Raw genomic sequence first — 25809 nt, forward strand, 5'->3', positions numbered from 1 at the left:
AACCTTGCCTGATCTACCTTGTATGCCAGGTTTTAAATCCAGACCTTCTGACTGAAAAGTAGCTAGGTTAACACAATAAAAAAAATTAACACACTGTGAGGGAGAGAACTCTTGCTGAAATTTTGTAGAAGCTATGGGGAGAGAGTAAATAAAGCAAAGAAACTCCTAAGAACCCATAATTAAAATAGGGCAGAGAGAAAAGAAAGGACTGGAAATTCTGTTTATATCTGATGTTAGTAAAGTATGGAGGAAAACATTTAGAAACATTCTATAATTCTAATATGAAAATAAAATGGGGGCGCCTGGGTGGCTCAGTCGGTTAAGCGTCCGACTTCAGCTCAGGTCATGATCTCGCAGTCCGTGAGTTCGAGCCCCACGTCGGGCTCTGGGCTGATGGCTCAGAGCCTGGAGCCTGCTTCCGATTCTGTGTCTCCCTCTCTCTCTGCCCCTCCCCCGTTCATGCTCTGTCTCTCTCTGTCTCAAAAATAAATAAACGTTAAAAAAAAAAAATTAAAAAAAAAAAAAAAAGAAAATGATGATTAGGTTTAGGATAAACTCAAATACAAATTAAACTTCTCCCTCACTCTTTCAAAAACATTTCAAAATGTACTGAGGGCCAATTGCTGTTCAACATTGAGCTTGTGTTTCATACAAACCCAATATTTTATATAAAGTATTTATGCAACACTATTTTAGGTTAATGGGAACACAGTTTAGAAAATACTTAAATCTAACACTTGCTTATCATTAAATATTAATATACACCAATCATTAAAATCACCAATAAGCTTACAACTATTTACAGAAATGAGAGGAATTGTTTTGCTAAATATAAAGTGGTAACTATCTCAGATAACTTTAATACAGGAACCAACAGTGTCATAATATGAAACACTCAGCCACATTTTTTATGTCTTCTCCCTTTAAACTCTTGGGCCTCAAAACAAGTCTCATATGTCATGCTTCTAAAGCAACAGAAAGGTACACAGCAGGAGAGAGCAAAGAGACTATCATTTCATCAGAGGTAACAGTACAGAACTTTCCTCAAATTAACTTTCCTACACTAGCAAGATTCAGATCATCAATTTCATACAGACACATAAATTATATTTAACTGAGAGATTTATGACTAAGTTTTACCTAAGAAAAGAGAGACAAAGATATTACGTAAAACCCTAATACAATTAACTCCCGTGGCCTATTAAATTATTCTTTTCTGGATAGAATCTGGATAAGCATTATCAGCAAAGACTTAAAAATTTCTGGTCTATAAAAGGGATATATTGGAGGTGCCTGGGTGTCTCAGTTGGTTGAGCGTCCCACTTGGACTCAGGTCATGATCTCAAGATTTGTGAGTTCGAGCTCCCATCCAGCTCACTGCTATATCCCTCTCTCTTATCCCCTCCTTGCTTGTGCATGCTCTCTCTCAAAAATAAACATTTTTTTGTAAAAAGTAAAAAATAAAAGGGTTTTTTTAGAAATGAGGTTTTTATATGTTTTGATCTCTGTATCAATTAAATTCTTCTGGACATACCCTCCATTCCTCTCTAATTCTTCTATTTCTCTTCAAAAATTTAACTTTTCATTTTTTAACTTAAAAAAATGTTTATTTACTTATTTTGAAAAAGAGAGAGAGACAGACAGACAGACTGCATGAGTTCAAGCTGGAGAGGGGCAAACAGAGAGGGACAGAGAAAATTCCAAGCAGGCTCTGTGCTATCACAGCACAGAATCCGACATGGGGCTCCATCTCACAAAAGGTAAGATCACGACCTGGGCCAAAATCATACCGACTGAGCCACCCAGGTGCCCCATAAGTTCCTTAACCTTTTAACTTCATGTCCTAGGAAACATGCATTCTCTCAGTGCTTACGGTCTGAAACAAACATGGTTTGGAAACCTAAAATTAAATATAAACACAAAATTCAAGTTTAAGTCATTTTTACAAATGATCTAATACTTCAGCCATACAAAGTTACGAGGGTAAGAGAGAAGTGCATCTTCAAGACTACAGAATGAACGATATCATGGTATCTTAACCAAAAGAATGAAATGGATGGTAGATAGCAAGTCTTTCTTTACAGATAAGATTTTTTTTCTTTTTAAAAATGTTTTTTCTAATATCTCTACGCAGTGGATACATATTAGCTGTTTCTTGTCTCTTTTTAATGTTTTTGAGAGATGGTAGTATCTCTTTAAGAAGTTGAGAAAACTTTCCATGTTTCTAAGGCTTGCAAATTCATACAACACAAAGCAGAACCAGAATCAAAACTTGATATCCCGAAACTCAACTGGTTAGTGCTCATTGTGAATTAGGTTAGTGTTCCTTAGAGAAAGAGCATGGTGTAGTATTCACTCAACTATATCACACAATCTCTCCAAGAGTCCAGGTATGCTAACACTAACTCTTAAAATTTTTACTATAATAATATCTAGTTCCTCATTATATAAAACAATATATAACCACTATCCAAAAGAAGTTTCTAAAATGATAGAAATGTTCTATACATGTTCATGTCTGATACATTAGCCACTATTCTCAACATTTTTTAGCTTAATTTTTCTACCCTGTTTATTTCACATTCTAATAGCAGCTATACGCATTTCAAAAACTTGATTACCCTCCCAAAAAAGATATAACAATGCTTCCCATGCAAGGACGGTCCAACATATGCTAATCCATAAATGTGACATACCACATCAACAAAATGAAGAATAAAAATCACAGGATCATCTCAGCAGATGCAGAAAAAGCATTTGACAAAATTCAACAACTTTGCATGATAAAAACTAAACAAACAGTATAGAAGGAACGCACCTCAATAATAAAAACTTTCAGTTACAAGATTAATAAGGTTTGAGGATCTAATGTGTAACGTGGTGACTACCGTTGATAATATTGTATAACTGAAATTAACTTAGAGAACTCTAACCAAAAAAATTAAATCTATGAGGTGATGGATGTATTACATAACCTGATTATGATATGAGAATCCTTTCCCAATATATACACATAGCGAATCATCACAATGACACTTTAAATACATAATTTTCTCAATTATATCTTAATAAAACCAGTAAAAAAATGCCTTCTAAAATGAAAAACAGTAACTGAAGTAGTCAAAAATCTGCCTTTCTCAATCATCCCTTTTGTTACCTTCTCAGTCAAAATTTTAAATATTCCTATGTAATTTGTCATGTATTGGTATTGGAACAGCTCAATTAACTTTTTCTCATTTTTTTCAAGTAACTATTAACAATACTAGGGCAGCCTCTTAAATCCGTCTTCTGTTTCAGATCTTCCTTAACCCTAACTAATCTATACTTAATGCAAAGTGAATACCTTCCTCTAATATCTCCTCCTATAATTTTAATTTCACCACTCTTTTCCACCCATTTATCTAGGCTAGAAATCTTCCCAGTTTCCTGATGCCCACAGCACATCTCATCAACTGCCTCACTTTATCAGTTCTAACTCTACATTCCCTTACATCCACACTTCTATGCATGTTTCCTATTGTGGCTATAACAAATTACCAGATTTAGTGGCTTAACCACACAAACTTATTATCTTACAGTACCTGAAGGTTGAAATTCCAAAATCAGTCTTATTGGGCAAAAATCAGCACATCACCAGGGCTTTGTTCCTTTTGCAGTCTCTTGGGAAAATCTGTTTCCTTGCCTTTTCTAGCTTCTTAAGGCTGTCCATTCCTTGGCTCTTGGTCCTCCAACAATCTGACCTCTGCTTCCTTTATCACATTTCCTCTTCTGCTGTTTCTGTCCTCACATGGCCTTTTCTGACTCTGCTGACCCTCCTGCTTCCTTTATAAAGACCCTTGTGATTACAGAGGACCCACGTGTACAGTCCAGGATAATCTCTCCATCTCAAGATGCTCATTTTAACCTCATCTGCAAAGTCCCTTTGGCCGTGTAAGGAAGTATACTCACAGGTTCACATGGACACCTTTGGGTGGGCCATTATGTAGCCTACCACATCCTCCCCTCTGTATTCTCAAGGCCACTTTTCTATTTCAGACCTCATTATCTCCCCTGAGAGTACCTTATCATCTCAAAAATCTTCATATATAGTCTCTCCCTACTCCAATTATTTCTACAGACACCATCACCAAACAAATCCTCACTGTTCAGTGAATGTTAAATGCTCCAAATTCACTCATTTCCCTTCTCTTTTTAGTAGCTATTCCAAACCTTCACAATTTATTCCAAACCTTTCTGTCTTCAAGTTAACACCATTCCAAAGTCTTTTCTTAACATTGTTTTACTTCTTTTTTGCAGAAATAAAAAAAATTATCAGGCATAGCTCCCACCTACAAGCTTAATCTGTATCTCCATCTACCTCACATTTTACCTGATCTCAGAATAGAGGTGTTCTTCTTCCTATCCAAGACTAACTCTTCTATAATGCTATCAATGCCATACTCTCTAGATCTTACTTCAAAGAGTATGGGCCACAAACCAGCAGCATGAGCCTCATCTGGGAGTTTGTCAGAAATGCTGTATCTCAAGCCCCAACCCTGACCTTCCGATTCAGAGTCTGCATTTTAACAAGATCCTCACTAAAGTTTGAGATGCACTATTCTAGGCTCCTCCATGAGTATTCCACTATTTGTGATTTCAACCCTTTGCTGTCCATTTACTATTTCAAGGATTAAATAATTCATCTTTAAAATCTTTAAAAACAAACAAGAAAAATACGTACATAAATACATATAAGAAGAAACAAACAATGGTATTTTTGTATTTTATCTTTTTCTCTGCTTCCAATTACAACCAAATTCTCTACATACATACACCCCTCAAACCTCTATAATTTGGCTTGTATCCTCACTGAAATTAATTACTAGGGTGAACAATGACCTATCTTTAGGGTGGGGGAGGAATATTAACATCTGTGATGACCTTCTTCCCACTTCCAACTAACCTACAAGAACCTTCAACACAATACAGATAAAACTATTAAGTCCTCTCCAAATCCACCCCTTTTCTTCTCAGGCAATAGCAGATTCTGAAATTCTGAAACAGAAAAGATCCAGAAATCATTCTATATTCCGTATGGTCCTTTTCCTCTCTTCTCCCATATCCAACTGATCTGCAAGTCCTGCCAATTGTACATCTTAAGCATCTCTCTAGTTGTCTAGGCTCTTTGTCCCATAGCTACTATTTCTCATTTGGTCCTACATCACCTCTCACTTCGCCCAGTCTAACAGTCTCCTTTCCAGACTCCTCACCTCAAATCTCTATCCTTTCCAATTTAGTCTCCATACCACCACCTGAATCTTCCAGTTACCCCTGTAACAAAGCTCTAGACAACCTTGCACTGCATACAAAGACCTCATCCAGCCATCCCAAAACACAGAATGCCTTTCTTATATTCCTCTCTTCATCTCTGGTACCTGCTAAGTACAAAGATACCTCATATCATAACAAAAGGTCTACTACACCTCTATAAAGCCTTCCCTCATTATGCCAGAGAGCTGGAGATGTTCCTTGTCCTATGATCCTGCCTCATTAGAATAACAGATAATTTGTCTTCCGCAAATAGACTGAGATCAACTGTATCTTCATAGCCCTAACTAGCACCAATGTGGCAATGGCAGATAGTCAATAAATATTTGCAGAATTAAGCACCTGCTGAGAATATTCCTATTGAATGGAATTCATCTTCCTTATCCTAATATTAAGGTGCTGCATGATCTAATTCTATACTACCTTTCCTTATCACATTCTGAATCTGCCTAATATTGCCATGCCTTTACTCACAGACTCACCTACTGAGAATATTCTCTTCCCCTCCATATTCTACTAAAGTCCTACAAGGCCTCATTCAAGAGTTCTTACTCTGGGGGCGCCTGGGTGGCGCAGTCGGTTAAGCGTCCGACTTCAGCCAGGTCACGATCTCGCAGTCCGTGAGTTCGAGCCCCGCGTCGGGCTCTGGGCTGATGGCTCAGAGCCCGGAGCCTGTTTCCGATTCTGTGTCTCCCTCTCTCTCTGCCCCTCCCCCGTTCATGCTCTGTCTCTCTCTGTCCCAAAAATAAATAAACGTTGAAAAAAAAATAAATAAAAATAAAAATTAAAAGAGTTCTTACTCTGAAAACCTTACCGCCAACTCCAAGAAAGAAGAAAGCTCTTCTTTCTTCGAACTCCCCATAGGGCTTTATCTGCGTCTTTCTTAAGATGTTTACCATTCTTAACTTTGTATTTTAGGTATTTACCACATTGTCTACTAGACTATATCCTCTTTGAGCAGCAGAAACCAGGTATAATTCATTTTTTTTAATCACTCCACAGTCCTTAGCATAATACCACACAGATGATAAGTCTTTTCCTGAGTAAACAAACATACCATATTGCATGTCTCAGTTTACAAAACACTTTTATAAACATTTTTTGTCTGACTTGCTCTTCACAGCAACCAAAGTACACAGAAAGATGAGAGAAACTAAGAAGAGAGTTAAAAATTTTACGTAGAGGCCAAGAGCTATAAAGAAGTAGAGTCAATACTGAATACCAAGTCTTCCAATTGAAAGCCAGGCGTTCTTTATTGCTACCACATCAAACTACATCCTTCCCCTCCATTTATTTCTTACTTGCCTTTATGGATCAAGTTAAAGTCCCAACTCTGTAACCTCCCCATTTGCTGAATAATACTTGTGACATACTGCCTTGTATTCTATGTCTATCAAAAATATAAACTGGGGCGCCTGGGTGGCGCAGTCGGTTAAGCGTCCGACTTCAGCCAGGTCACGATCTCGCGGTCCGTGAGTTCGAGCCCCGCGTCAGGCTCTGGGCTGATGGCTCAGAGCCTGGAGCCTGTTTCCGATTCTGTGTCTCCCTCTCTCTCTGCCCCTCCCCTGTTCATGCTCTGTCTCTCTCTGTCCCAAAAATAAATAAATGTTGAAAAAAAAATTAAAAAAAAAAAATATATATATATATAAACTGGATTATGCCACACCTTTGCCTAAAACTCTCCAATGGCTTCTCACTGCATTTAAAATTAAAATAAAAATCTTTGTTGTGATCCACAAGACCCAAACTGCTTCTCATCTTCATTACACTCTCCTTTACTCACTAGGTCGCAGTCACTAGTCTCTTTTATGATTCTTCAAAGTTATGCTTCTTCCTGGTACCTTGGCAATACTGTTTTCTCTTTCTGGGATACTTAGATCATCACATAGTTGCTCTTTCTTGTCATTCAGGGCTCCATATATTTATCAACACCACAGTGAGCCTCTCCTCAGAAAAATAAATAAGCACATCATGTTCCCTCCCCACTTCCACCACTGTCTTGTTTATTACTCCATCCCAGTGCCTAGAACTGTGTCTGGTATGTAATAAGGAATCAAAAGATATTTATTGAATTGATGAATAAAAGAGCAAAGCACATGTTTATCATCTATTCTCTAACTGCCCATAAATGCTAACTCTGTATAACTGATACCCAGCTAACTAACAGGCAAAGGTCCACTGATGAAATTCTACTTAAACTAAAAAGATTTAAGAGACAGAAAAACATTTAGCTAATTAGCTTCTTCGTATAAACACTGAGATGAATTTATCATTTTATTAACAACCAACCATTTTATATCCATTATCCCATAGGGATTTAATGAACAAAACTAGTTTTTCTGTTGTAAAACTATATTCATTCCTTATTTTTAATAACTAGAGTCTCTTCTTGATTAGAAAAATATGTAATCACAGAAGAAATGCAAACGGCCAGTAAAGAAATTTAAATGCTCTCTTCTCTCTCATAACCAGAAAAGGCAAAATAAAGCAATGATAATTAATTTGCATCCATCAGAATGTCAAAAATTGGAATTCTGAAAATATAATTTATGAAAATGCACAGAAATGGTCAGTCACATAAATTATCAGAAGGAATATAAAATTACTCAGCCTTTTTAAAAGGCAGTTTGGTAATATCTATCAAATGCTTTTGATCTGCAATTTCACTTACGAGAACATATCCTACAAAAACATTTCCATATGTGTCAAAAAGTTATTACACAGATACTCTTTAAAGGACTGACTATAATACAGAAAAAATGATAAAAACAGTGCCCAACAACTGATAGGTAAATAAAACTTGAAACATTTCAGTATGGAATTCTATGTAGCCAATCTGGAAAGATCTTCAAATACTACTGCTAAAAAAAAAAAAGTAAATAAAAATTTATGGCATAGTCACATTCTTAATGTTTACGTGTACACATGTTTGTATGAAAGTATATACACAGGAAAAACATATACACCAACTATGTACAGAGTTATACATTTTAGAAGGAACAGGAACAAAAAGGACATCAAGGGTAGCTTTCACATCTTGCTGTATATTCTTCTGTATTGTTTTCAAGTATCTCATATATAAGGTTTTTTTTTTAATGTTTATTTATTTATTTTGAGAAAGAGAGCAAGCAAGCAGGGGAAGGTGCAGAGAGAGGGGGAGAGAGAGAATCCCAAGCAGGCTCCATGCTGTCAGTGCAGAGCCTGATGCGGGGCTCAAACCCCGGTGAGATCATGACCTGAGCCGAAAACCAAAAGTCAGACACTTAGCGGACTGAGCCACCCATGCACCCCTCATATGTAAGTTTTAAATACAAACAGTATGGGTTTTTAAAAAAGGTAACACAATTTCACTGTAGAAAACGGAAAAGTACAGAAAAGTTTAAAAATAAATACTCATAGATCTTGCCCATGGTTCTGTGGTAGCTTGTATGCCCTTGACTGCTACTGTTACTCTCGAATAAACCCACTTTTGTTAGTAAAAATAAATTTTTAAAAAAATTTTAATGAAAATAAACACCAACAGTGGTGCCTTGCTGGCTCAGTTGGTAGAGCACGCAACTCTTGATCTCGGGGTCTTGATCTCGGGGTCGTGAGGACAAGTCTCACACAGGGCATAGAGATTACTTAAAAAACAGTAAGTATTCAAAACTCATCAAAAGAATACACAAACACCAACAGAAAAGTTTAAAGATGAATACCACCAGAAATTACAACAAACCAAAATCTATGCTATAAAGAAAACTTGTCACTTTCTTTAATAAAAATAAAAAAGGCTGCACAAATTATTCTTACTACAGTACACCACCTCTTAACCTTAAAAAACTAAATTTAGAAAATCATGACTACTTAAGTAACACTAATTAAAGAAAATACTATGAACATTAATGCATATATTTTTAACAATAAAACATTTTTCAAATGTTCCTGTAGGAAACCAATATAGCTAATCATTATCATTACACACATGCTACAAAATAGATTTTCCTCTTTTCCTGGACTCTGTAAGAGTAATAAATAATTACACAGGCTCATATATAAGGGTCAAGCAAGGCATCTAGAATTTTTCTGACACCAAAAATTAGACCCCAAGGGAAACAACTTTAACCAAAAAATAAAAGTAGGATTTATGAAAAATTCATAGCTAACATCATTTTGTGGAAAGATACTAAAATGCTTTTCCTATAGGATCATCAGGATCAACACAAGGAAGTCTCATTTTACCACTTCTAATAAACATTGTACTTGAGGAGCACCTGGGTGGCTCAGTCAGTTAAGCATCCGACTTCAGCTCAGGTCATGATCTCACGTTTTGTGGGTTCAAGCCCCACATCGGGCTCTGTGCTGACAGCTCAGAGCCCAGAGCCCGTTGCAGATTCTGTGTCTCCCTCTCTCTCTGCCCCTCCCCCGCTCACACTCTGTCTCCGTCTCAAAAATAAATTAACATTAAAAAAATAAATTAAAAAAAAAAACCCACAAAACATTGTACTTGAGATTCTAGCCATTGCAACTGAGCAAGAAAAAATAAGTAAAAGGAATCCAGACTGTATCCATTTGCAAATGACATAATCTTGTATATAGAAAATCCTAAGAAATCTACTAAAAACTATTAGAACTAATAAGCAAGCAAGATGGCAGGATACATGATCAATGTAGAAAAATCTATTGTAGTTCCAGACACTAGCAATGAACAATTAAATGAAATCACAAAAACAACTCCCATTACACTGAAAAAGTATACTTAGGAATAAATCTAACAAAAAAAAGTTCAAGGATTAATCCCTGAAAACTTCAACATACCACTGAAAATATTGAGGGAACATAAATAAATGCAAAGACATTCCATACTCATATATTTTATGACTTACCATTAAGATAGCAATACTCTCAAATTGATCTTCACATTCAGTGCAATCCCTATGAAAATCCAAGCTGCCTTTTGGCCAGGTAAACCTAAAATTCATGTGGAAATGCAAAGGACCCCTCTCCTCCTCCAAAAAAGAGGGGGAAAGGTCAAAGCAATGTAAAAGAGCAAAGCTGAAGGACTTGCACTTCCTGGTTTCAAAAATTACTGCAAAATTAGAATCAAGCACTTCCTGATTTCAAAAACTTCTACAAGATTAGAATAATCAAAACTGTATGGTACTGGCTAAAGATGGACATGTAAAATCAATGGACTAGAGCTGACAGTCCATAAATAAACCCTCTCATTTATAGTAAGTGGATTTTCAACATGGGTGCCAATACAATTCAATGGCGAAAAAAATACGTAGCCTTTTAAATAAATAGTGCTGGCACACTGGTTTTCCACACAATAGAATGAGGGTGGACTTCTTTCTCTCACCATACACAAAAATTAATCCAAAATAGATCAAAGATCAAGATGTAAAAGCTAAAACTATAAAACTCTTAGAAGAAAATATAGGAATAAATCTTTGTGATGTTCAATTAGGCAGACTTCTTAGATACAACATCAAAGCACAAGCAACAAAAGAAAAAATAAACAGGACTTCATCAAAATTAAAAACTAATGTGCATTAATGGATGTCAACAAAGTGATACAATGGGGGAAAAATGCAAATCATGTATCTGTAGCACAATTTAATTGCTCCTAGTCATTGTACTTGGGTTGTTTCCAGTTTTGTTGTTTTCTTTTTCTTTTTTTTTTTACTAGGTAGGCATTATACCTCCCATTTTACAAAGTAGAAAGACCAGAGCCCAAAAATTGAATTGCTTGATATTGCTCTGCTATGAAAGCAACAGAATTAGTACCTAAATCCACATCTATATAATTTCTAGTCCTTGCTTTTTCCTTTATAGTGGATATTTACCCAGCCAACCCAAGGTAGAAGGTCTGCCAACCAGACAGTAGTCTTTTGGTTGTTCTGTTAACACCTCACCCTAGGAATTCTCTTTTTTTCTTCTTGTGAGTCCATAGACAATGACTCAAAAGCTAAGTGACTTGACCAAAGTTTACACTGTGAGAATGGCCTAAGCGGTTACAAACAAGTTACCTAGGAAGAGTCCATTATTTTGCACTAAATTAAAATGAACTCTCGTGAATACAAGAGTTCTTCTTTCTAGAAGAAATGTCACAGTCATATTAGTACCTAGAATATATAAAGAATTCAAGACATTAAACAATAAGAAGAAAACCCAAGTTTAAAATAGGTGAAGGATATGAATAAACATTTCTCCCAAAAAGATATACAAATGGCCAATAAACATATGAAAAGCTGTTTAACATCATTAGTCACGAAAGAAATGCAAATCAAAAGTACAACGAGATACCAGGACAGATGTAATAAAAACAGACAACTATTGTCAAGGATATGCAGAAATTGAAACCCTCATATACAGTTGGTTGGAATATAAAAAATGATGCAGCCACTTTGGAAAAGAGATTGGCAGTTCCTTAAGATGTTAAACAGAATTACCACATGACCCAGAAATTCCACTCCTAGGTATATATATATATCCAAGAGAAATAAAACAGGGGCACATGGGTAGCTCAGTTGGTTAAGTGTCTGACTTCAGCTCAGGTCATGATCCTGCAGTTCATGAGTTCGTGAGTTCAGGCTCTGTGCTGACAGCTCAGAGCCTAGAGCCTGCCTCCGATTCTGTGTCTCCCTCTCTGCCCCTCCCCTGCTTGCACTATCTCTCTCTCTCTCTCTCAAAAATAAACAAACATTAAAAAAAAAAGGAAGAAAAGAAATAAAAACATACCTCATGCAAAAAAAATCTCATGCAAAAACTAAACACAAACGAAAACAAGAAACTAAACACAAATGTTCATAGAAGCATAATTCGTAATAGCCAAAAATTGAAAACAACCCAAATGTCCATCAACTGACAACAAAATGTGGTACATTCATACAATGGTACACTATTTTTCCCTAAAAAGAAATGAAATACTGATGACACATGCTACAACATAGATGAACCTTAAAAACATTAAGCTCAAATGAAAGCAGTCAGTCATAAAAAACCATGAATCATATGATGCCATTTATATGAAATGTCCAAAATAGGCAAATCCAAAGAGATAAGAAGTATATTGGTAGTTGCCAAAGATGTGGGGAGGTGAGAATGGAGACTGACTACTAACAGGCACTGAGTTTCTTTTTGGAGTGATTAAAATGTTCTAAAATTAGTGGTGATGGCTGCACAACTCTGTGACTATACTAAAGGCCACTGTCTGTATCAGTTAAAATTAGAGTAAATTGCATGGTAGGTGAATAATATCTCAAAAAAGATGTTATTTTAAAAACTAGAAAAATTTAATATAAAACTGAAATGTTTTGTGCTTATTTGAAAAGTATACTTCCTTTCATGTTCCTTATGAAACACTAAAAGTTAAGAAGATAAAAAACACATGACTGACTTTTTGCGGATTTGCTCAGGCAAACAAGTTCTAGTCCACTGAGCACATAAACTGTGTTTGTCTTCATGTTTCACTGAACCATGCCTTGAGATGTTTTTGAAGAGAGAAAAAGGAAAGATGGTGAGAAAAGTAGAGGGAAAGCTTAATACTTGATTTGCACAAAGGCACATACTTTTGATAGGTCCAGCTCTAGCCATTATTAATTTATTCATAAATCAATATTAGACTCTATTAATATTAAAAGGATTTTTTTTTCAAATTCTGAGGTGCTGGATATTTTCTTATCCAAACCAATTTAACATCATTTGTTAGGTATCTATTTCCTATCACGTGCTGTGGTAGGTGCTTAAGTGACAGTAAGATTAAAAAAGAACCTCATGAGACTTACAATCCAGTGACTGAAGCAAAAACAAAATATTATGTAAATTCTTGTCAAACTACCCAAGCCAGAAGTGGAATAACTTAAAGTAACGGGGGGGGGGGGGGGGGGGGGGAGGAAAGTCCATGTAGAATTCCATACCCAGCAAAAATATCTTTCAAAATAGAGACTTTTTCAGACAAACAAGACAGCAGAGTGGCATTGGTAAGAAATGCTGAAAGGGGTGTCTGGGTTAAGCATCTGAATCTTGATCTCGGCTCAGGTCTTGATCTCAGGGTCACGAGTTTAAGTGTTTAAGCTCTGCGTTGGGCTCCATACCCAGTGTGGAGCCTACTTTAAAAAAAAATAAAGGCTAAAAGCTATTTCTCTCACTACAGCAAAATACTACCTCAAAACTTGGATCTACACAAAGTCATTAGAAGTGTTTCAAAAGGTACATTAAGGGGTGGCTTCGTGGCTCAGTCATTAAGCAGCTGACTTTGGCTCAGGTCATTATTTCACAGTTTGTGAGTTCGAGTCCCACATCAGGTGAGCGCCAGCCCTGCTTTGGGTTAAACACAAGTCCCAGGTGAACACCGCTTCTCTCTTTCTCTCTGCCCCTCGTGGGATTGTTCCTCTTTCTCTCTCTGCCCTTCACTCACTTGCACCCTCTCTCTCAAAAAAAAAAAAAAAAAAAAAGAGGTATATATTAGATATAAATTTTTTTCTCATTTTTTAAATTTCATGTCTATAAATAACGTACATAAGTCATACTTCTGTAGAAATAACATATATGACAAGAATAGTACATAAGAAGAGAAGGAGGAAATAGAAGCATACTCTTGCAATATTATATTATACATGAAGGTAGCCTGTGATAAACTAAAGTGGTACATTATAAAACCAAAGAGAAAGTCTTTGTGACCATAAGTTAGACTCAGATTTGCTAAATTAGATTTCATCAAATTCTGCTTTTCAAAACTACTGTTAAGGAAACGCAAGCCACAGAACAGGAATACTCATTTACAAACTGACAAAGCTTATATCTATAATATGTACAGAACTCTCACAATTCAATAAAGCAAATAGCCCAATTCATAAAAAATATGGACAAAACATTTTAAGACACTTCACAAAAGATATGAAGAGCAAATAAGCATATGGAAAGATGCTTAACATTATTAGTCATTACAGAATTTCAAATAAAAGCACAATGATGTACCATTACACATCCACCAGAATAGCTAAGAACAAAGACTGATAAAAACAAGTCAGGATTTGAAGCTACCAGAATGGTCATACATTACTGACTAGAATGAAAAATGGTACAACCTCTTTGGAAAAGAGGCTGCTTATAAAGTCAAAAACTCACTTCCTATACAACACAGCAATCCCACTCCAAATTTATTCATGAGATATGCAAACAGAAAAAAACTATTCAAATGTTCACAGCACCTTTGTTCATAATAGCCAAAAACTGGAAACTTAAATGCTCATCAACTGGGTGAATGGACAAGCAAATTATGGTATATCCACCGACTGTAGATGTAAATGGAATACTACTAAGCAATAAAAAGAAACAAACCACTGGGGCACCTGGGTGGCTCAGTCGGTTAAGCATCCAACTTCAGCTCAGGTCATCTTGCGGTTTGTTAGTTCGAGCCCCACATTGGGCTCTGTGCTGACAGCTCAGCGCCTGGAGCCTGGAGACTGCTTGGGATTCAGTGTCTCCCTCTCTCTCTGCCCCTCTCCCGCTCATGCTCTGTCTCTGTCTCTCTCTCAAAAAATAAATAAACATTAAAAAATTAAAAAAAAAAAGCACTCAAATGCACATCAACAACAATGAATTTCAAAAGCATGCTAAGTGAATGGCAGACACCAAAGATTACATACCATATAATTCTACTGATATGAAGTTCAAGAAAGATAAAATTGATGTGACAAAAAGCAGATTAGCAGTTGCCAAGGACCACATGCAGAACAGGGGACAAACTACAAAGGGGCACAGGGAAGTTTTTGGGGTAACAGAAATGTTCTTTATCATGATTGTGTAGAAGATACACAAGTATATCTATTTGTCAAAAGCATTTAATTTTATACATAAATTGGGAAATTATACTGTATGCAAATTATACCTTAATAAAACTGACTTTTTCTTTTAATGAATGAATGAAATATGTCCAGTATACCTGGTTGGGAGGGGACAACTCAAATTAATTCAAGCCTGGATGTGAGAGGTTACTTCTAGATGACATTAATGAAGAGGACACCTCAACTATGGCTGGAAGAATGGACAAGGAGGATTAGCCAACTGAGAGAAGGGCATAAACTAAAGTGTAGGGCACCTGCAATTCCATGTTTTTAACATAGTAAAGAGTCCAGCTTGCATTGTGATCAGCATATATAAATAAAGGTAGTGTGGGTCGGTCTGGGATAAGGAATCATAAATGCCCAGTTCAAGAATTTGATTCGGTAAGTATGCTTCAGAGAAACATGATAGAATCAAAATGGTATTTTAAGATTAATTTGAACGCAGAAAACAGGAAAGTGTCTAAGAGGAAAAACCCAAAGCAAGCAAACCCCACAATAAAAGCGTAAAGTAAGGAATTTCAAAACCAAAGTAAGAATAGATAGACTAAAGACCACTGCAAAAGGACCAACAGAACAAGCAATTCACTAGAACTGGGGAAGAACAAGAGGCAAGTGAAGTATTACTGAAGTTTTGGACCTAGGTGCCTTGGAGAAACTGTCACTTAAAACACATGAATACATGGGGGGTGGGAGGGAGGGGAGGGTAGGTGATGGGTATTGAGGAGGGCACCTGTTGGCATGAGCACTGGGTGTTGTATGGAAACCAATTTGACAATAAATTTCATATATTAAAAAAAAAAACCATGAATACATGCATAGCACTTCTTAAAACAAAACATTATATAAACAACGTTAAAAAAAAAAAACAAAAAACAAACCCATGAAAAATAGTTGCTATGCCACAGAAAGCTAATACCCCTAATACACAAAAAAGCTTACAAATTAATAAGAAAAACAACAAAGAGAATAAATCAAGATACTAAAACACTCAATAAATAGATGAAAATAAAGTCAGTCTTATTAGATATTAAAGAAAAACAAATAAAAAAATAATGGCATATCTGACAACTCCGAGTGATGATAGGGCTGAGGAAATGAGCAGTGGCACATTGTTGGGAAATAAAAAACAGTAAGAGCCTTCTGAAGGACAATATGACAGTGTATCAAAATTACAAATATGAGTACCATTTCTGACCCAACAATTTTACCACTGAAAAGTCCAATATATGGGATTTAACGGGACAAGTGCACATACAAAATGTTTGCAACAAATACATACACATGTCAAAAATAAAAAACTAAGATTCTAGCAAAATGGAGTTGGCCAAACAAGTTACAGTACATCCATACGACAAAATAACAATAAAAAGAACATACTACAGAGTACAATGTACAAAACAGCATTGTAGTATATTCCCATAATTCCTAAGATTTATATAAAATCTTTTGTCTCTATGCTTTGCACATATGCATAAGTCCCATATATTATGCAGAGAAAAGTCTAGAAGAATGTTATTCAGAAATGTCAAAGATGATCATCTCAGGTGGTTGGATTCAGGACTTTTAATCTCTCACACTGTTCTGTAGTAACCGAAAAACCATGATTCTCTAGAATCTTTGTAAACAGGTGAAAAATACTGAAGAGTAGCATCAGAAGAAGAAATGATTTGAAGAATGGTGATATAATTAACTTAATATTAAATAAAGTAAGTTTGGAGAATCAATAACATATCTCAGTGAAAGTGCCTCTGTGCAACTGAAAATGCAGTAACAAAAGTGGGGAGGCATGCAGCCCATTAACTACTTTCAGTTTTCAGTTCCTCTCACTAGCTTTTTCATTTCTTTTTTATAAACTCCAGTTTTTAAATGAGCAAAGGGGAAAAAAAGAGCAAGACAAACCAAGAAACAGACTCTTAACTATAGAGAACAAACTGATGGTTACCAGAGACAAAGGGATGAAGAAATGGGTTTTGAAATAGATGATGGGGATTAAGGAGCGTACTTGTCATGAGCGCCCGGTGTTGTACGGAAGTGATGAATCACTATATTGCACACGTGAAACTAGTATTACACTGTACATCAACTAACTGAACTTAAATTACAACTTTAAAAATAAATAAATTCCAGTTTCTAACCTAGATTTTATTCTCTACATTCATTTTGTTTTCCAAATACATTAAGCAAACTAGATTCTCTCACGATTTACATATGTAGAAATTCAAGTAACAAAAATCACTGCAAATAAGTAGTACTTCTGATTCTAGCTTGATACTTTTGTTTCTGTCATCCACTTAAAAGCATATAAATATCTAGCTATGAAACAAAGCCAACCAAAACCAAAATAACAGCAATAAAAATTTAAATGAGGGGTGCCTGGGTGGCTCAGTCGGTTGAGTGTCTGACTCTAGACTTCACCACAGGTCGTGATCTCGTGGTTGGTTCGTGGGTTCAAGACTCACTCCCACGTCCAGCTCTGGCCAGCAGTGTGAAGTCTGCCTGGAATTCTCTCTCATTCTCTCTCTCAAAGTAAATGAATAAATTAAAAAAAAATTAAGTGATATTCATAGAGAAAGTGTAAAACAACAGATTAAAATGATCTAAAATATAAATATTAAGCAAAATTAATTTTCAACTTATTTTTCAGAAACAGCTACAATTTTTCAGTTAGGAAATAAAGCTTGACATACAGTCAACTTGTTCAGAAAATTTTCACCAAGAAAAGATCACTTATCTTGATTAGTACCAGAGTGCAAATAAAAACACTAGGTCTGAATTTATTCTACTCACACAGAAAACGAGTCCCAGCATCTTCAACTCATGCCAGTAAAGAAGCAGCTAGAAAAAGGAAGTTCTTAGCTTTTCTCCTTACAAAATAATTACTTCATCTATCCTAGAGTATATGTGAACCAAAATAGCAAGTATTTTTTTTTTAATTTTTACTTATTTATTTTGAGAGAGAGAGAGAACATAAATGGGAGAGGGGCAAAGAAAGGGAGAGAGAATTCCAAGCAGGCTTCATGCTCAGCATGGAACCCAGACGCAGGACTTGTGGGATCATGACCTGAACCGAAATCCAGAATGGATGCTTAACAGAACGAGCCACCCACGCATCCCCAAAATTCCAAGTTTAGAGACACAACTGGCTTCTGCACAAACGCTGATTTTCATTAATCTATGGTGAAAAAATGCTATCTAAACTAACTCAACCACTAATCAATACATTTTAAAATTTGTCCTCTAGGAGGTTACAATCTTACAGAGAAAACACAAATGTACGCAGCCAAATAATTAGAATATTAAATAGAATTTTTTGAAGCTCTATAACAAAGATTAAGCAAAGTGCTGCAGTAATATAAGAATTAACTTTTTCTAGATGAATGGAGCAAGACCTCAACATGGTTAAACTGGAGCTAGGATTTGAATGCAAAGCCGGAAGCAGAGAAGAGGGAAAAACGGGGCATTTCAAGGTAAAAGAACAGCAAGAGCAAGAATACAGAGAAATAAAAGGGCCTCTGGAAATAGAATTCTGATAGAATGGGGCCTGATCATAAAAGGTATTACCTGAAAATCCACTGAAAAGTCTGGACTTAATTCTATAAAATGGAAGTGACACAATCTAACCAAGACTTTAAGAAAATTCTCCTGATGGGGCGCCTGAGTGGCTCAGTCGGTTGAGCGTCCAACTTCGGCTCAGGTCACGATATCACGGTTCGTGGGTTCGAGCCCCACGTCGGGCTCTGTGCTGACAGCTCAGAGCCTGGAGCCTGCTTCAGATTCTGTGTCTCCCTCTCTCTCTCTGCCCCTCCCCCACTCATGCTCTGTTTCTCAAAAATGAATAAATGTTAAAAGAAATTAAAAAAGAAAATTCTCCTGATAAAGAATGAAGTGGGAAGAAAGGGATGGAAGAAGAGAGAAGAAAAGAATGGTAACAGGAAGTCTGAGTGAAAACTAGGGCCTGAACTAAGGTGCTGAATGAAAATGAAAACGGGAGAAATACCAGTGTTAGAATAAATATATGATAAATGGGGCAGGGCACCTCGGTGCCTCAGTCAGTTGAGCAGCGTCTTGATTTCAGCTCAGGTCATAGTGTCACAGTTTGTTGGTTCGAGACCCATGTTGGGCTCTATACTGACAGTGCAGAGCCTGTTGGGATTCTCTGTCTCCCTCTCTCTCTGCCCCTCCCTCACCTGTGCTGTCTCTCAAAAATAAATAAACTTAAAAAATATACATGTGATAAGGACTACATAGATATAAATGCTGGGTAAAGTTTGGTCAGAGAAGAAGCAAAACACAAGCCTACTTTGAGAATGAAATAAGTGACTACAGGTTTGGACACTTAAGACACTTCACCTAAATTTCCATTCCTTCTGTTTATTTCTTCATTTATTCTAGTATCCTATACACTCAACACTTTTAAAAAGCATTTTAAGAATTACATTCATCTAAGGATACTACCATTCTAGTAAGTACAAACCAAATCAGTAGCATTATCGGTTAATAGGAGCTTTTTCATTATCCCGGAGCGGTTTTATTTTACATATTTTTGAACACAGATTTTAAGACAATACACTAAATAAATCATGACAGAGGTATCCCAAATCATATGCAAGTAAATACTAATAACTTCACTGATTTACACCTAGGGTCCACCCATCTTTAGATTTTCAGGGTCTCTATACTATCCTGTAATGGAGGCTTTTGCTCCATTTAAAATAGAACTTCCACAATTTCAGACACAGAACCAATTACAGTATATATAACAATTTATTATACTGGTTGTAACTGATGAGACTTGAGTGACTTCAGATCAAGACATTCCATTACAAAACAACTGTCAATAACTAAGTATAATTAAAGCCTTCAAGGAATGCTTTTAGACTCATATTCATAAAAACTACAAGTTAATAAAGACCAAATGAGCTGAAACAATCTTTAGAGAAGAATTTCTTTTTAAAAATTTTCAAAATGCTGCAAAGATGGCCAGGAAAAAAAATCAATAAATAACCAAACAGGGAGATGAATTTCAGCAAAACAGATTATCACATGAGGGGGTCAGCTCCCTTGAAAGCCAGCTCCCTTTAATGCATGACAATACCAATACCTAATATCAAGAACACATACTTTAGTCAGCCCTGGGTTTGAACCCAAGCTGACTTAACTTTTTATAGCTTCAGTTTCCCAGTCTATCAATAGAAGTGTATCTTAGGGGATTTGAGGGTGAATGTATGATAAGTATTTATCAATGCCTGGCATATAGTAAAATCCAAATCTCAGTACCATTCCCTCCCTTTATTAAACAGCTCTCTCTTCAGTACACTCTCACACTTACTATAGGGCCAGTCAGCAAAATTATGTGACTTCCCACACCCCAATAGTCAAGCAGTAAAGAAAATATGGTAAACTGGTTATACAGAGAAAACATAAAGCTAAGGAGGGACTGATGAAAAGAAAAGCAGGAGGAGAGGACTGAAAATTCAGATGAAGGCCTAGAGAAAACTGTGATTTAGAAGTCAATAGAATGGAGAGGATTTATTCTAGGAATTAACACCAAGAAAAAACTTCATACCATGGTTTCAATACCATTTTCAATGTGCATGCATTTCCTTAAAATATTACACTGACAATTTATGAATACATTAGGTCCATGTGGACTGGTAAAAGATCTCACTGATATTTCTCATAGCATAGCACATGGTCTCTATTAAATATGCAATCCAGGCCCACTGTAATATTTCACATGCTCCATAAACTCCATCATCCCTTCATTTACCCATTCAACAATTATTAGGAGACTACATGTGCCAGATGCCATGCTGAACACCAGGAATACAGTGGTGGGCATGACAGGATAGCTGCCTTCACAAGGCTCACGATCTAGCAGTCTATTCATTAAACAACATGAGACACTTAAGACATTACTAAATTCTGAAAGTAAATAAAACTTTTAGCATTAAACTGGACAAGTTCAATTTCCTAAACAGTTATAACACATTTGTTATATTTAAAAATCTTTAAAAACCACACCTCACGAAAAATGAAGTTCTTGGCCCTAGAGAAGAAAAGAAGACATGGGAAGTGTCTTTACATTTTAAAGAGGTGGCATACAGGTTTGCTCTGTATCATTCCAAAGGGATAAACTTGAAGCAATGGGTAGAAAGTTACATGGAGATAGATTTCTGTTTCAATGTGAAGAATTCTAATAATTCAAACTACGCAATAATAACTCGACATTACATTTCTATCATAATCTATAGTATTTCTATACTTTACAAAACACAAATTTTCACTTAATCCTTGAAATAATCCAAAAATCACCAGCATTTTCCCATTATAGTTCAGAAACGGGAGCCTTTAAGAAAGGGTCTTGCTAAGTCAGGACTAGAATTCAAGTCCCAAATCTAATGGAACAGGCCATCTCAAAATAATGTTTTCCCAGGTCTGGATGTTTCAGGCACACACCAAATGCAAATGGACAGCTGTCAGGAATGTTGGCCAAGATACTCTAAAGCCTCTTCCAAATCCAATCCATTAGAAATACTGGTCGTCAGTATAAACACCATGAAAAGATTCAGCAATGAATGGCCCTCTAGAATGCAAGCTTCATGAGGGCAAGGACCTCATCTTTCTTCACCAATCTATTCCAGTCCCTAGAACAGTAACTGGCATATAATGTGCTTAATAAATATTTGCTAATAAAGATGAATAATCCTAATCATACATACCACTACTCTACAATATATATAAAATACACAGCACCATAGTGCAGGGCCTTGCTAAAGTAATCAGCAACTAAAAAACCAAACAAACACATAAATCTACTCTTATATTGCATCATATGCTTAAAAATTACAATGCAAAGCGCTGAAACTTAACATAATCAGTTTTCAAAAACAGTCAACTGCAAAAAAAAAAAAGAAAAAAGAAAAGAAAGCAAGCCTTTTGGCAAACCTAAAATATTTTAACTAAAAGTAAAATGCAAAGTCTTACAAGATATAAAAGCTAAGTGGTCACTGTTAATAGTCTTTATTAAGGCATCAACTAGCATTTTAAGTGTACTTGAACACTGTAAGAAACACATGTACACAGATGTTTTCATTTAAAGACAAACTCACACCCAGATCTCTACTCCAATCACATCTTCACAAATATTTACTAGGCTGACACTTCAAAGAGATCTGCTAATTTTACAGATACATGAATTGAGATTCAACATAATTTCTACTTAGAAAGTCTTAGCATCCACTTGGCATTACTGCAAACTAAGGCCAATAGGAAAAGCATAACAGATGCAAACGTCATTCTGTAATACCCTAAAATATAAGGCCTAGAATTTCCAGACAGCTCAAGGAATTAAGAACCTACAAAATATTCAAAAGTTATTTTTAGTTCACTTTGCTTCACAGGTATGCATATATCAATGCACACACTTTTCCTGAAGAATTACGTAACAAGGTATAACAACTACATAAAAGATTTACTCCAATTTCACTAGATTAAATTACCCCTTTTAAAGATTCCTGAACAAAGATCCTGATATTTAAAAGTATAGCTAACTTATGGTAAATGTAAACAGTAACTTAAAGTAATGGTAAATAGTGTAATAGTGTAAGGATGTACCAGACCATTTGCTTGGTCACACCAATTAATTATACGTCATTAGCAACTGGGTGTCATCACAAACCAACAGAGAAACCACAATGTTGTCATTTTTTTCCTACTTTTGAACACTTAAAAAAACATTCCACACAAGAATATCACAAATCGGGCATCTTCCTTGTCTTGAGAATTTAGAACTATAAGGCTTCCACATCTCAAAAGAATAAACTTTACAGAAAACCTTTTTCTGTCGTTGTATTAATCACCTGAAACATCTGAAATGTACATCTAACTGACATCAGCAAGTGATTCTGATTCTCTCCTACAATATTTAGGCCCTAGCTGCAGTCCGTTCCTAAATCTCCAACGATAAAACCTCTTCATAGGGCTTTCAAAATGATGACAAACTAAAACATCTAGGTTTACCCAAAGTAATTGTGCTGGAAAAGCAAAGAGCAGTTGAGGGAAATCTGTGAATATATCAATGCAACAAGTTGAAAACTTTGAACTCTTTCTTAGAAATTTTCCCTGCACGAGCGAGAAGAAAAAAACTGCGGGACCTGTTGCTTTGTCCCTCCAACCCACTAAAAGGTGTCGTGGGCGCGCGAAAACGCCTCTCCCGACTTGAAGCCCAGTCTGAAGATGGGTTTTCTAGGGCCGGTTGTAGAGCTAAGTGGCTCCAAGAGGCCAATCACCACTTTCCCTGTCCCCTGGGGATCTGGCCAGCGCTGCGGAGGACCGGCGCGCACCAGGCGGCGGACTCACCTGATCACCGGGCTGTAGGGGCTCCGGGAGCGGCGCCAGCTGCTGCTGCTGTAGGGGCTCGGGGACACGTCGCCGCCCCTCTCGTAGGAGCTGTGGCGGCTGTAGCTGGGGGAGCGGCGGCGGCTGTAGGGGCTCGGGGAGCGTGGCAGCCGCCGAGAGTACGGGCTGCTGCCACCTCCTGCCGGGCTGGGGGACTTGCGGCTTCTCAGGCTCTGCGAGGCCCTGTGGGACACCGGGCTGTCGTCCCGGCCTCCCAGCGGGCTCAGGGACCGCTGCCGCCGCCTGTAGGCCTTGGGCTCGCTCTTGTCCTCCCGGTAGGCCTTGGGCGGCTCCTTGTAGGCCGAAGGCGGCTCCTTGGACGACTTAGTCCGGCTCCGGTGAGCCTTCAGGTCTCGATCCTTGCGGCTACTGCTGCTGCTAGACGTGGCCGAGGCGCTTTTCCGGCGGCCGCCGCTGCTGCTGCTGCTGCCGCTCTTAGCGGCCTCGGCCCGCTCCTCGCCGCTGTGGCTGTGGCGGCTGCGGGACTTGGAGGCCTCGCTGCCGCCGCGCTGCCCGTCCCGCCGCCGGTGCTCGCGGTGGCGCTCCTTGCTGCGGCCGCTGCTGCTGCGGCGGTCCCGGCGGGGCCTGCGCTCCGACCCCTCCCCGCGCCGCTGGGTGCCGGAGGAGGAGGCCGGACTCCCGCCGCTGCCCCCCGTTCCCCCGGCAGCCGTCGCCGCCGTTGCCGCGCTGGCCCCCCCCAGCAGCAGCCCCTGCTCGGACTGGGAGCTCACATCCTCGTATTCCACCAGCGGGGTCACACCCCCGCCGCTACTAGCACCGCCACCGCCGTCCTGCTGCGGCTGGGGCAGCGAGAAGACCCGACGCTTCTCCGCCTCCTGCCCGGCGCGGGGCCCGCGGCGCCGCTTCTGCCGCCCTCCTGCGCGCCTCTTGCCTCTCGCCAGCCGCTTGACCTCCAGAGGGGGGCCCGGGCTGAAGCAAGAGGAGGAGGCCGCGGCGGCGGCGGCTGCGGCGGCGGCCGTGCCGGGAGCAGCCAGGAAGAGCAGAGGCGGCGGGGGCGGCGGCGGTTGCAGGAGCTGCGGCTGCAGGAGCGGCAACAGCAGCGGCGGCTGCTGAGGGGACAGGAATCGCCTCCGCTTGCGGCGTTCCTCCAACTTCTTCTCCGCCCAGCTCAGGCCCCCGCCTCCCCCCAGCGCCGTGTCCGAGCTGCTCGGCATCGCCTAGAGCCCGCCGCAGAGCGCGGCGCGGGTGCGGCCTCCTCCCGGGTCAGATCCTGGCCATCTCCCCCGCCGGAAACGGGAACTGCGGCGGCGGCGGAGGGACACCGAGCACCAGGGCCGGCCAGGGAACGCGCCACGATAATCCGGGTCAGGACTCGGGTCCCTGGGTTCCAGGTCACAGTGGGGTATGCAGCGGCCTCCGGGCCTGAGGGAAGCAGGAATCCGGGTGGCAGAGCTCGCGATCGTGCTCGTCGTCCTCTCCTCAGCAGCAAAAACACCAGATGCGCCGGGCGCTGACCTGCGGGGGAGTCCGGAGTCCTCCAAGTGCCCCCGGGGGTGGGGGAGCGGCCTCGGCCGCGCTCTCGGCTTGGGCAGCGCAACGCGGAAGTACCACCTTCGTCTCCGCTTCACTCCATCGCGCCCTGACGTTGGGTGCGAGTTCAGGGGAGGGGAGTGGGCGAGACAACAACACGCCTCCGCCGCCGCCTCCTCAGCGTCGACGTCGTCCTCCTGTGGTGGCGGCGACACACGGCGGGCGCCTCGGAAGTGGCCTGGGCCTGACAACAACTCCCGGCCTAGGGCCTCGCGCACTCTGCCGCCCGCAGGGACGGGCGGCGGGGCGGGGCGAGGCGGGGGCGACCGGGCTGCGGCTCACGGTTGGGGCAGCGAGTGTGCGGGGCTGGGCGGGGGGCTGTTTCCGGGGAGATAGGGGCGGGGGGGGGGGGAAGTTTCTGAGCCTGTGGCGGTGGGTTCGGGCCCTGACTTTCTTCTTCCTTCGCCGCCGCCGCCGCGAACAGAGGTGGCGGAGCTCCCGTTTCCTCCGCTCCCCCCCCCCTCCACGAGGAGGCTCCTGGTTTGCGCGGCCGGCCCCGGCTCGCTCCTCCCCTTCCCTCGCCGATCTTCGTCAGGAGGAGGGAGGGCGACGGGACTTGCTGGTTGGGCCCTAACCTCCACAACCCCTCCTTCTCGCCTCGCTCTTTCGGCCTTTCCCCTCGGCCCTGACGCAAGGCCGGGGACGCGCACGCACGTCACGCTCCGAGAAAGCCGAAGGTGAGTGGTGTCGGGGCAAAGGAGGCGGAAACAAAGTTGCCGCG

The 25809-nt window shown here is 39.4% G+C and overlaps 1 protein-coding gene across 4 annotated transcripts in view; it reads right to left on the minus strand.

Annotated features, from left to right (window-relative positions):
• CDK13 (cyclin dependent kinase 13) overlaps positions 1-24712 on the minus strand; it is a 129975-nt gene extending 105263 nt beyond the window's left edge. For all 4 annotated transcript variants that reach the window (XM_045494356.1, XM_045494354.1, XM_045494355.1 and 1 more), the window contains exon 1: positions 23499-24712. In XM_045494356.1, coding sequence (XP_045350312.1) covers positions 23499-24712 — 1214 coding nt within the window. The remainder of the gene's footprint in view (positions 1-23498) is intronic.
• Between the last annotated feature and the right edge of the window lie 1097 nt (positions 24713-25809).

Source organism: Leopardus geoffroyi, chromosome A2 (genome assembly GCF_018350155.1).
Source record: "Leopardus geoffroyi isolate Oge1 chromosome A2, O.geoffroyi_Oge1_pat1.0, whole genome shotgun sequence".
NCBI lineage: Eukaryota > Metazoa > Chordata > Mammalia > Carnivora > Felidae > Leopardus > Leopardus geoffroyi.